Genomic DNA, 13,949 nt, shown 5'->3' with positions numbered 1-13,949 from the left:
CATTTTTTAAAAATGTTACTGAACTATAAGTCCTACCTGCTTGTCATGTGAATGCTAAACCCAATACCATATGTTGTTTTCCTTATGACAATATTCTACTTCAGGCTATTAATTTCTGCATTAGAAATAGAGATGTAAACAGTGTGCACAGGAACTGGGTCTAGCTTCTGACAGACTCTCTCTTTGACCAAACTGTAAGCAGACCTTTTCAGCTGGGCCTCCTCATAGGCCCTGTCTTTAGCCTGACTATGCCAGTTTTGGAAAGAATCCTGCTAAGTTTTAAGAGGATTACCCCACCCTCAGTATCTGATCACCTTGGTCTGCCTCCAGCAAGAATCACATTGTCAGTTTAGCAAGTGTTCCCCTACCCTTGATGTCTCCTCTTAGCAGTTTTCTATCGATGAACCCTCCCCACATTCTGCTCAATGACTTTAAATACTTTGCTGTATTTGGACTTGAGCGAAGTATCTCTCCCCTACCCTGTCTTGGGCACCTATTATAGTAGCTAGAATAGTTGTCCTCACTGTCTTAAGTGTCAGAATACTTTTTTTCTGTAAATCTTCTAGCTTAAATGCTGGTGGAATGATGAAGAAATGCTGGCAGGGAAAACCAGCATATCCCTTCTCCTCAGCTGCTCCCAGTAGGACTTCCCTCAATACTGATAACATACTAACCAGAATTTGCCCTCTTTATATTCCCTTTGGACTTTATTTATAGCAAGTTAACTCTAGATCACAATCCCTTATCTGGAATTCTTGGGATCACATCTTCAGAAATTGGATTTTTTCAGATTTTGTAAAGTATTATAAATATGGTTTGGGGATGCACCTGTAATCAAACACATTAATATTTTTGTAGCAAATATATGAATTTAATACTAAATGATTAATGCTATATAAGTCATTATATAGCATGTGTTTAATACTAGTATGATCAATGCTGTATAGAAGCCTGCCAGGGAGGTCAGGGTTGGTTGCCAAATGCATTTTGGTGTCAAACTTTAAAACACTTTTGCTTTTCACAGATTTTTTTTTAAATTGTAGCAACAAAAATTTCTGCAGAAAAATAAAGCCATCTAAATGTGTAACCCCTATCAGTTTATAATATCACATTTCTGTTCCTATCCATTACTCTTCCATTTGATCTAGTATTTTTTTCAAAAGAAAAATGGGAGGTGAATTTTAGAATCCAAAATTAACTTTATGGTCTAAAGCAAAGCGAAATTGATTGTAATACCTTAGAAAATAAAACCTTTCTTCACTTTTGCCAGTAACTGTTTTTCCCTCTCTTGAGGGAACACCCTCTAGTGGTTGTCTGCAGGTATTTCTTCAGTCTGAAATCAAAATTACCAGTGAAGACCAAGAGATTACTTAAAGTAACTTGCAAATTATGAAACAATAGAAAATGTCATTACATTCAAGTTTGTTTAAGAATCCTAAGAGAGATGGGGTGCCTGGGTGGCTCAGTTGGTTACACATCCAACTTCGGCTCAAGTCATGATCTCAACGGCTCATGAATAGGGCTCTGTGCTGATCACTCAGAACCTGGAGCCTGTTTCAGATTCTGTGTCTCCCTCTCTCTCTGCTCCTCTCTTCCACTCGTACTCTGTCTCTCTCCCAAAAATGTATAAACAAAAAAAGAATCAGAATAGAGAAGGACTTAACTGCCTCTTAGCTACTCTATCTGAAAAACACTACTATAGTTTCTCTTTAAATCATAGAGATTCATGGCATTTAAACCCAAGTTTACCATAACAGGAAGTTTATACTGGCCTTAGGATCTAACTTACCTTATAATGGAGGTGGATACTGATGGGTGGGGAAAGAGGCTTAAGAACATTACAATCAATATATAATGTCCTTACCTTGCTTTAGATTCTATATGCTATTTATAGATGGCTTACTAAATGTTTAGTACTAAATGTTTAGTCTAAGTTATTAAAACTTGAGAATATTCCCAAATTTCACAGAGAATGTAAAATTGTATTCAATTAGCAAACTCCACCTTTGTGGGAAGATACTACGGTAGGCGTTACAAGACCCAGTCATCGTACTGCCCATGTTCTCTTCCATGCATTTGCATTTCCAGAGACAAACTCCAAAGGCATTCTCAAATACATTTTCTCTCTCATCAGCCTACCCCATCTGACATGTTGGATTAAGGATTATTTCCTGAACTCTTCATAGCTGTCATACCAAGGAAATCCATGGAAGCTAAAATTTGGGAGGATATTAAAATTAATGTAGAAATGATCTTACTCATTTCCATAAGAGGTTTGAGTAGTTCTCTGATTTTAGCCCTGTGATAGTTCATTCCTAATTCCTACTATAGGCACGATTGAAGAGAATGAAAAAACTTTAGATGCTTAAAGTGTAATATGGCTTTCATTGAATACAAAACTATTTTTGAATTTAAATTTCTAAGATACATTAAATTCACTGTTATGGGTTAAATTGTAAGATGTAAGCAGTTCTATCCTGTGTCTCTTGCAAATGTGTCCTGACACTTCAAAAAGTCTCCTAATTCTAGTAATATGTGTCTTCCTAGAGAAATGGTCAATGGAAGCAAGGCTATCTTAAAAAGATAATCAAGGGGCACCTGGGTGGCTCAGTTGGTTGAGCGTCTGACTTCGTCTCAGGTCATGATCTCACGGTTTGTGGGTTCGAGCCCCACATGGGCTCTGTGCTGACAGCTCAGAGCCTGGAGCCTGCTTCCGATTCTGTGTCTCCCTCTCTCTGACCCTCCCCTGCTCACTCTGCCTCTCTCTCCCTCTGTCTCAGAAATAGATACAAAACATTAAAAAAAAAAAAAAAAAGATAATCCAGAGGGGCACCTGGGTGGCTCAGTCCATTTAGCTTTCAACTTCAGCTCAGGTTATGATCTCATGGTTCATGAGTTTGAGCCCTGCATAGGGATCTGTGCTGACAGCCAGCTCAGAGCCTGGAGGCTGCTTCCGGATTCTGTATCTCCCTCTCTCTCTGCCCCTCCCCAGCTCACACACTATCTGTCCCTTCTTTATAATAAATACACACTAAAGGGGCACCTGGGTGGCTCAGTCGGTTAAGCGTCCAACTTCTGCTCAGGTCATGATCTCACAGTTCGTGGGTTCGAGCCCCTCATAGGGCTCTGTGCTGACAGCTAGCTCAGAGCCTGGAGACTGCTTCCGATTCTGTGTCTCCCTCTCTCTCTGACCCTCCCCTGCTCACGTGCTGCTTCTCTCTGTCTCTCAGAAATAAACAAAACATTAAAAAAATTAAAATAATTAAAATTAAAATATCTTAAAAATTTTTTTTAAGATATTCAAGAAAAAGGAAGCTACTTTAGCCTGGTCAAGTTAAAAAGTCTTTAAAAAGGCCAATTAAAATAAAGAAAAGCAAAATATACTTATTTTTCTATATTAGAGAAAAGGATAAAATTTAAGTCATTTTAAAGAAAGATTAGGGTGGTAAAAGGAAAACTCTGTGCTTTGTCTACTGCATGGATCTAGTACACATGTAAGAGTTTTAAGTTTTGGTTAAACCTATCAGCCATGCTACATGCACAGAGGGTACATCCAACAGGATGTAGCAGTGAGCTGGCACCTCTGGTTGCTCAGATGCTACCGCTGCAAGCTCATGGAGTTTAACCAAACACTGAAGTTACAATGAATCTGCAACCAAGAAAGTAAAAAAAGCTTTAATAAATATTTAGAAATAAATGTTCACGTACAAGACACTTGTCAGGCTAGAAGGTTTCCATTAACTTAAGGATTTATTTCCAGAAGTAGCAGTTTACTTTCGGAAACATTCTCCTCTAGAATCACTCAATATGTCTAGTTCATTTGGACATTCCAAATACAAAGCAAGAAACAGTCCTTGCAAGATTTTTTTTAAACATAAAGTTCAGGTAGTATTAAATAAACACAAAATATGGTTAACTAGGTATTAAGATTTTTTACCACCAATTTATGAAAGTCAGTACACAGCATGAGAATAAAGCACTTATTTTCACTTTCTAAAATAAGGAGTGAATAGTATTGCTGGCTGTTTGGCTTAATTTTAGTAAAAGAAGTAAGAGACTTATTTTACTCACACATATGCTCTAACTGTACTAGTGGGAAGCAGGCTGTACGGGAACTTAGCTGGGGCTTGCCCAAGATTGGGGGTGTACATGTCCATGAAGAAATCCAAAATATTACCCAGCTAGTGTGAAAGTTCGTATTAAAGTGGTTCTGTGGTCTCAAAGATTCAGATCCTCTTCCAAAGTGCCTAACCTGTTACCTAAACATAAAAAGGTTTTAAAATATTTTAAATGGACTGACATAGCTCCCCTAATTATAGTGTGTTTTCTGATAACTACTTTAAAAAGAGGAGCAATATCTACCATCTACCTTAGAGACAGCTTTGAAGCCAGATGAGATAACAGACTTAAAATGGATTTGAATTTCAGGAAAAAACAAGAAAAAAATACAAAGCATGATGATTGATACTAGAATTTCTTAATGACCAGAAAAAAGAAAATAATTTAAAGCTCCCGCTCAATAATTTTCCTATTAAAGAGGGTATAATTTAAAGAAGAAAGAATGTTTAAATTTTATTTTCAAGAGCAATGTATGTATAACCAATCTTCTGAGTAGGGTACGTCATTCTGGCATAAAACAATTATAAAAGCTTAAAAAACATCTGTACACCATTTTATTTTGATGAACCGATTATCTTTGTATTCAAATGTAAAATATGCTGCACTATTAACCTTTGATTCTGTGAATGACACTTAGACATTGCTGTTTTGTTGACTCATCAACAAAGCACCTCTTTAAAGGAATCTGTAATTTAAGTGAACAATAGACCATAACTATAATTTGACACAACTAGGCAAATGGGGGCCACATACAACACTTTCAGTTGTTGAAAGAATCAAACAAGCACACAGAAACTTTATTGCGCTTAGCTCTGTACAACAGAACACACTCTTGTTTTTATTATACAACTACCGGTTATATTGTCATATGGCTGTTTTCAGAGGAAATTCCAGTAACTGATTTTCCAATAGCAGTAAATCTGCTGCATATTATTTTGCTCTGTACAACCTGAAACTTCTTTCTCCAAACTATTATAACTCTGTAACGTCTAAAGATATTATTCTCTTAAATCTGATATGTAACGTGCCACTCTTTTTTTATTCTAAATTCAAAGACCAGATAATTTCAAAGTTTTTTTTCTCTTCCTGAAAAGAAAGACTACAATAAATGTCTGAAAGAATAACATTGCTAGATATTAGAAAAATGTGCAGATTGACTCAAGTTCAGTTCTGGCACACTGATTTTAGAATGCCACATATCTCTCTCAGGAATTAAAAATACTTGAATATAGTTTATTCCTTTCGTACTCTTCTTTTGCGTACTGACTTCACTGGCCCATCTCCAGATCCTGTGCTCTCATCTGCTTCCTTCATCTAGGAGAAAGAATTATGCAAATGTTTATTTTCATACAGTGGGTAACTAGTAGGTAGTAGTAAATAACATATTTCTTATTCTCTAAAATGTAACAAATGCTACCTTATATGTGTTCTTTAATTCATGAAACTGCTCAAAAATGTGTACATAAATTAATGTGTTTTAGTTTGTTCATCTTTTGGCATGATTACATTTTAGAATAACTCTGCTTACCAAATATGCATCTGACAAGGAATACTGCTAACAAGTCTATTCATGATTTTATCATTCAGAATTTAATCTCAGTGTTATAGTTAACTCAAGGTTGTATGACATTTTCATTGTGGGATCTTAAACACTAACTTCATCACAATAGTTCCATAAGTAACGAATTGCTGAGCTGGATTTACAGAGACTTTTTCAGAACTTCTGGCACACAGTACTTTGAGAAAAATTAGAAGGGGGGTAGGGAAACATCAGATTTATAATTTGGGATTTTTCTTTCCGTATCCTTCTAGAATAAGCATTCATACATAAATTAAACTTGTGTAAGAAAATAAAATAGTGAAAGGAGCGCCTGGGTGGCTCAGTTGGTTAAGCATCTGACTTTAGCTCAGGTCATGATCTCACAGTTCATGAGTTTGAGTCCCCTGGATCCTGTGAGTGCAAGCCCTGCATTGGGTGATCTCAAACCATGCGTCAGGTGAGCCCTGCTTATTTCTCTCTGTCTGACTCTCACGGGATTCTCTTTCTCTCTCCTTCTCTTTCTCTCTGTCCCTCACTCACTTGCCATCTCCCCTCTAAAAATAAATAAATAAATAATGAAAGTATTATATGGTGTTATACAAAACACATTACTTTTCAAGGTCTTACTATACAAAAAATTGGCTAATTTTAGCTCACTGACAGAAAAGTAAAAGACAATTTTTTTCCCTGAAAGTGAGAGAGCACAGGGGAGGGGCAGAAACAGAGAGAGAGAGAGAGAGAGAGAGAGAGAGAGAGAGAGAGAATCCTAAGCAAGTTCCATGCCCAGCATAGACCCAATACCACAACTGTGAGATCATGACCTGAGCCAAAATCAAGAGCCAGATGCTTAAATGACTGAGCCACCCAAGTGCCCCAAGATATTTTTAAAAGCACATATTTTTAAATATTTTAAAATATTTTGTGAAGCAAAATATAACTAGATATATATTCAAATGAATGACTGCAAGTATTATTATTAAGAGAGTGACAGGTGAAACAATGATTGTTTAAAACTCTGTCCGGGAAGAAATTATCTTCACCCAGCTTCCTCTAAGTACGAATATTCATACTAATGTTCCCCCCAAAACTCACAAGGCAATTAAGACCAGTCACCAAGTCTACATACTGAATAACCTTTAGAAAACAAATAACAATGAAAGAAGTGTGAGAGATTTCTTCAAACATACAAGACAGAAACTTTATGTTATCACATGTAGCAGGCCAGGCAAAACTGTGCTTTTACCCTAATGAGTAATAAGGCTGGTGAGGATGGTGACTGGGGTAAGATCAGGTTGCTCCTAAGGGCTACCAAAGAGAGAAAATAGGCCTTTGGTACATGCTGGGCAAAAGAGAAAGTTCTGAATCATATCCTGGATGGTTTCTGATTCCATAACTGCATAAAAAGAGGCACTGTGCAAAGTTCTGTTATATATCAGGATACAAAAAGGGGGAGACAGATCAAATGAATGGGAAAACTAGTTCTTTAAAGATTTGGAAAAAAAAAACAACAAACAAACCCCACCATATCAGGCAGATAGTACTCAACTACCCAATGAATGAAATATTACAAAATGTGACAATAAGCTTTTCAGACAAAAAGAACGTTTTTACGATAAGATATAAAGAAAACTTCCCTGTAATAAACAGAAATACTTTTTAAATATTCAGGTGGTCTGTTATAATAATTTTCAACAGAATACTTTAAAGTCATAATATTTTACAGATGCAGCTCTCTGGATTTTGTAAACCCCACACTTACTTCATGCTGTTTCTTTTTAGGCATTAAGGTGATATAAATTACAGTGTTTTCTTGCCTTCTTTATGGATACATTTTAAAAACAATATGGAGGCTTTTATGAAACCTGGGAGAAATGTGGCAAAAAATTCTCTACAAACCAGACTGCTTTTATTAAAATAATTCTTTATGGATAACAATCATATATAAAAAAAATAGTTGTATCTTCTGTTAAAGAGCTGCTTACCTCATCCTCTGATCCAGATTTATTTGATTTATTACCTTCTTCTTGTCCTTCTATGATTTCAATTTCTTCTTCACTCTTTTCCTCAGGTTCACCTTCCTCTTCTAGAATATAGATTTTTATTACAGGCAGAGACTTGAGTTAGAATTTTGCTACTGAGAAGTATTAAATATAATAAGGAGATTTATTTAAATTCCAGTATTTAAAATCAATTTCTACTATTAGAAATTTCTAAAAATTAATACAAATACTCATTATTTTACCACATTTTATAAACAAATCAACATTTTTGAGGGAAGGGACAGGTTTAAGAAATTCATAAGCATTTAGTTTACATGTAATATGAAAGCAAATATATATCTGTGTATGTGTATACACTTGGACACACATATGGACATATATATATATATATGGAAATATGCATGTGTGCGCTTTTTTTTTGAGAGTACGATTTTTAGTCAATTCCTTTATCAACTCTTAAGTTAAAAACAGTGCTCACGACATAGTTAAAGTTGTAAGGGAACTCAGTCTGGAACTTGACTTGGGACAGCTGGTAAATATCAATAGTTTTATTTCTACCTAGATGAGCAAAAGAAAGTCTCAAAGGAGACCCACCCCAAAGCCTCAGTTCTTCAGTTCTAACATCCTTAGGAGTTTAGTATAGGGCGAGAAGGGGATATATGATTCAGCAATCCTTTTGGGACATTAAATTATTCATTCTATATGATAGACTATCTGATGAACCACAGCCACTGAAAGTGTTACGGATTCTGGTCTGGATAATCCGGCGGAAGAGTCAAGCGGCACTCAGAGATCTTGGAAGGCAGGAGATTTATTTACACCGGTGGGCTCAGAGGAGATCATTCTCCTGAGGTCTGAGCCCAGTGCATTAGCAGAGGTGACAATTTATAGTCTGTTCCTGTGGCGAGTGGGGTGGGAAGGAAAACCCGAGGTGGGAAGAAAAACCCGGAATGGGAGTCTTTGGGCAGGGACTGGAATTCCCCTATCAATCCTGTTAGCGATCTTCTAACAGATTTTTCCCTATCTAAAGACTTGCTAATGAGAAACAATGAAATCTGGCCATGTGTAGCAACATGGATGGACCTTGAGGGTGTTATGCTGAGCGAAATAAGTCAGGCAGAGAAGGACAAATATCATATGTTTGCACGTATAGGAGGATTAGGAGGAACTTGATGGAGGAACAAGGGGGAGAAGAAGAGGGAAATGGTGGGGGGAGGGAGAGAGGCAAACCATGAGAGACTCTTGAATGCTGACAAAAACTGAGGACTGATGGATGTGGGGGGGGGGGGGGGATGGGCATGGAGGAGGACACTTGTGGGGATGAGCACTGGGTGTTATGTGGAAACTAATTTGACAATAAACTATTTGTAAAAAAAATAATAATAAAAACTAAAGACTTGCTATTGATTTTGTTGCCACAATCACCTGCCTTAAACCTAGTCCTCTCCTTCAGAAGCTGTGCTCTCTGTACCTCTCATTTCATCTACATTCTTCGAGGTAAGAAAAGTCCCTGCAAAAAGCTAGGACACACTGGATTCAGGCCCCAAAGCAACTGAAAGAGAGCTAAATCTCTTTCTTCCTAGAGAACAAAAACTATACGCAATGGCTGCTCGGGGCACAAACCCAGACAGGGGCCATCACTCCTTTCTGCCCTAGGCATGTGCTCCTGGGGATTCAGAAGGTACATATTTGAAAATTAGTAGGTGCGACATCTAGTGTTTACTAGATAATCTACTCTTTTTAGGAGCTTTGCGGGGGGCGGGGGGGGCGGGGGAGGGAGTGCTCCTGTTACAACTCGCTATCATTACCCTACCTTTTTCAAGACTTTCACCATCACTTTGCTTTTTTTCTTCTTCCAACTCAACTGGTTTCTCCAGCGTGGCTTTCTTTTCCTTCACTTCTTGCTCTAGTGCTCCCTTTGTTTCCTTTGTTTGTGGTTTACATATGTCAGTTTTCTTATACTCTGAATCTTCATATTTTTTCTGTGGTAGTTTAACAGAAGCTATTTTTAGTGAAAGCAAAGCCCTATTTTTTTTAAAGTTTTTATTTTTTTTTTGCAATAACTGATATTAAGCATAGTGAACACAGTAAAAAACTTACAGGAAATTTATTTAGCTTATTGCTTTTAAGAAATCACTTGCTCAATTCACAGAACTCCTACATACTAAGATATTTATTTTAAGTTGAAGGAAATTCAGTTTCTTTACCTTGACTTTTCTTGGCCAACAAAATGAAGCAATTAATGCTATTGGAAGCGCTGCCGTCACAAGATAAACGAGCCACAGCCATGGGCGCTCTTCTGTGGCCGCCAGTAACTGTTTAAGTGCACCAGGCTGCAGAGGAAACAGGCATAGATGTGAAATTCAGATTCCATAGACATTCATGAGGAAATACAGCCTACAAAAAAACAAGTTATTTTATGTAGGTGCTTCATATTAAGAAATGATGAACTTCTAAGCGAAAAATATTTTATTTTCCCATCTTATACACTGCACTGTTTAAACTCTATTAGCCTGTATCACTGTTTGAGACTTTGTAGTAGAAGATACGTTACTACATAGGTAGAAATTACTAACCTACCAGCAAGAATTATGACAATTTTATTTTTTGGTAAACTTCAGGACAGAACGACTCTCTATGGATGCATTATCTCTTTTATTTAGAAGTATATAATGCTCTGATAATGCATTCTGTACATTTATTTATTTATTTGAGAGAAAGAGAGAGAGGGAGACAGAATCCGAAGCAGGCACTGTGCTGTCAGCACAGCCCAATGCAGGGCTCGAACCCATACCACGAGATCATGTCCTGAGACAAAATCAAGAGTTGGATTGCTTAACCACCTGAGCCACCAGGTGCCCCTCATGCTGTACTTTTAAAGAACATATTAACAAGAGCAACCTGTGAATTACTGTATTTTCTTTTTTTTATTAGCAAATTTCATACATAATCTTCAGTGAGGAAATTGTTTCATTAAAATAAAATATAAATTCATTAAATGCTTTAATTAAGAAAGTTTCTAAGTGAAAATCTCTGTACCTATTCTTTTGATGGCTTTTGCTAATGTCCAAAGAAACCAAATGTAAGGTATTTTTCTTTACAGAACTTGATTTTAAAGATACATTGTCCAAGATGCATTGTGTTGAAATATTTACCTTACTGTTTCTAAATACTGTTAAGATTTAGGTAAAAAATACTGGAACATAATTTAATAATAAAAAATTTTAAAGTTCTCTGTACTCCTTTAAAGTGAAAAGTAGTTACAATGAATAAAGAATAATATTTAGATTACTGTTACCACTTAGGCCTTGAAGTGACAAGGTGACAAAGATATTAAGTAGTTTCCTTATAAATAACAAGTAAGCAATTAAATTACATTATGCTATCATAATTTAATGAGTGAAGATATACACACATACAATTCATTATATAGCTCATGATGAAGCTATTTCATAATATAATAAAGCTAAGTATTTTATCTACATAAAATTACTTAAGTATATTTCTTTGGCATTTAGTAATGACTGTGTATTTATTTACCTTTTAGAGCCATTTGTATAAGCTATAACCAGGACGAAGTCCTATCACTACTCTACAGTAAATACTGTACCTCATTAGCATTAGCTATCATTATTTTCACTCCCCAACCATCGGCAGCCCAGCGATCTGCTATTTCCTTTTCCGAACAGATAATAAAATTGTCAAAGTAGATATCAGAGGTCATAGACCAAAGCTCCAAACCAAGAGCACGGAAAGAAGTCAGAAGAAATGGATGATCATCCTCAAAATAATCTGGATTAGGAATTTTTCGAGGACTCCAGATTCCCTGGAAGAAAAAGAATTTAAAGACATGTTCAAATAAAATAATATCATTATAAATGCTATTCAAGAAGTTGTTGCTGTTGAACAAAATCAGCAGTATTATTTGGAAAAGAAAGAAAATCTTACGTGATATTAATTCATCAGCAAGTCATTGGAAATAAAAACTTTTCTTCTCATTCTGTACACGATATTCCCTATGAATAAAACTTACTTAAAACTCTAAAACCACAAAGTGAAAATTCAACACACATAGAACCTTGAGTAATTAAATTTCACAAGTAAGTGATACTACTTTATACAAATTTATTTTACATTTAGCAAAGTTATTAAACGTAAAAAGTCATTAATATTGCCCAAAACAGAGAGATTACTGTATGGTAAATATGAATCCATTCCTTTAACATATACGCATGATGGGCATCAATTATCAATTATGCTGCACCTCAGAAAAAAATTCAACATAAAAGTTCCATTAAATCTTAAATGATTAAACTCAGCCAAATCAAAAAAATTCGACAATATGATTATTCACTCACTCACTCATCCGTCATATATGTCTATCCTGTGCCAGGCACTATGCCAGATACTAGGGATAGAGTGAGGATCAAGAGAGACATAGTTCTACTTTTATTAAATTTAAAGTAATGAAAGACACAGATATTAAGGAAGCTACCAAAATAAGCATTCTGTGATGGATGCTATAAAAAAGAGGAAACAATTAGAATATGTAACTGCATATGTATAATAAATGTTAGAAAATGTCAATGAATAATTAGATAAAACTATAGGGTTAAATGGATAATATAGAGATTTTGACCCAAAAATCTCAGTACACTGAAAGACATCCAATTCATATTGTAAAAAATCCAAAGTTTAGGGGTGCCTGAGTGGCTCAGTTGGTTAAGCGTCTGACTTTGACTCAGGTCATGATCTCACAGTTTGTGAGTTTGAGCCCCGCGTTGGGCTTTGTGCTGACAGCCAGCTCAGAGCCTGGAGCATGTTTCAGATTCTGTGTCTCCCTCTCTCTCTGACCCTCCCCTGCTGACATTGTCTGTCTGTCTGTCTCTCTCTCTCTCAGAAATAAAGAAAAAAATTTAAAAAAAAAATCCAAAGTTTAATAACAGCAAAAAATAAGGAGCACATTAATTAAGTACAGGTATCAATTACTAAAATGTACAATGTGAGGCCTCCTGATCAGAACTCATTTCTTGTATTTAATTCTAAACTAGAAACTGGTTGCAGAGTGATCATCAATTAACAGAGAAAAATACAGTATAAAGTGACTGATCTTTAGTTCTTAATATTATTCCCCCAGAAAATAACATAAAGAATATTTTACATTTTTTTAAAGTAGACTCTTTGTTCAATGTGGGGCTTGAACTTATGACCCCAATAGTCACATGCTCTATGCACTGAGCTGGCCAGGCACCCCAAGAATACTTTACATTTTTTTTAATGCAGATTTTGATTGAGTAGGTTTGAGACCTGAGATTCTGCATTTCTTTTTAAGTTTGTTTCTTTATTTAAAAGTATATTTATTTATTCTGAGACAGAAAGAGAACGAGTAGGGGAGGAACAGAGAGAGAGGGAGTAAAAAAGAATCCCAAGAAGGCTCCACACTGTCAGTGCAGAGCCTGATGCCTGGATTGAACTCATGAACCTGTGATCATGAGCTGAGCTGAAATCAAGAGCTGGATGCTTAACCCACTGAGCCACCCAGGGGCCCTGAAGTTTATTTATTTATTTTGAGAGAAAGACAGACAGAGTATGAGCAGGGGAGGGGCAGAGAGAGACTCCTAAGCAGGCTCCATGCCCTCAGCACAGAGCCCCACACAGGGCTCGATCCCACGAACTGTGGGAGATTGACCCCCGTTGAAATCAAGAGTCAGATTCCCAACTGACTGAGCCACCCAGGCACTCCAAGAATACTTGATTTTTTAAAATAAATTAGGGGCACTTGGGTGGCTCAGTCACTTACGTGTCTGACTTTGGCTTAGGTCATGATCTCATGGTTCATAAGTTCGAGCCCCACGTCAGGCTCTGTGCTGACACCTCAGAACCTGGAGCCTGCTTCAGATTCTGTGTCTTCCTCTCTCTCTCTCTTTCCCTCCCCTGCTCATGCTCTGTCTCTCACTCTCTCTCAAAAATAAATAAACATTAAAAATTCTTTTAGGGGTGCCTGAGTGGCTCAGTCAGTTAAGCGCTCGACTTTGGCTCAGGTCATGATCTCACAGGTTGTGGGTTTGAGCCCCGCGTCAGGCTCTGTGCTGACAGTTTGGAGTCTGAGGCCTGTTTCAGATTCTGTGTCTGCCTCTCCCCTGCTCACACTGTCTCTCTCTCTCTCTCTCTCACTCTCAAAAATAAAAATTTTTAAAAATAAAAAAATAAAAATTCTTTTAAATAAATTAGTTGGAGTCTATTTTCTTTGATTTTTTTTAAGTTTCTTTATTTTGAGAGAGAGAGAGAGA

At 36.5% G+C, this 13,949-nt stretch overlaps 1 protein-coding gene across 1 annotated transcript in view; it reads right to left on the bottom strand.

The window, feature by feature from the left end:
- Positions 1-4,886: 4,886 nt before the first annotated feature.
- CLGN (calmegin) overlaps positions 4,887-13,949 on the bottom strand; it is a 51,897-nt gene continuing 42,834 nt past the window's right edge. Inside the window, exons 11-15 of the mRNA XM_039249151.1 lie at positions 11,270-11,485; positions 9,867-9,992; positions 9,473-9,641; positions 7,642-7,742; positions 4,887-5,433 (exon numbers count right to left, since the gene is read on the bottom strand). Coding sequence (XP_039105082.1) covers positions 5,353-5,433; positions 7,642-7,742; positions 9,473-9,641; positions 9,867-9,992; positions 11,270-11,485 — 693 coding nt within the window. The 3' untranslated portion in view covers positions 4,887-5,352. The remainder of the gene's footprint in view (positions 5,434-7,641; positions 7,743-9,472; positions 9,642-9,866; positions 9,993-11,269; positions 11,486-13,949) is intronic.

This window comes from Hyaena hyaena, unplaced genomic scaffold (genome assembly GCF_003009895.1).
Source record: "Hyaena hyaena isolate Hyena2069 unplaced genomic scaffold, ASM300989v1 scaffold_333, whole genome shotgun sequence".
Taxonomy (NCBI): domain Eukaryota; kingdom Metazoa; phylum Chordata; class Mammalia; order Carnivora; family Hyaenidae; genus Hyaena; species Hyaena hyaena.
This window is presented reverse-complemented; position numbering and strand designations above follow the sequence as displayed.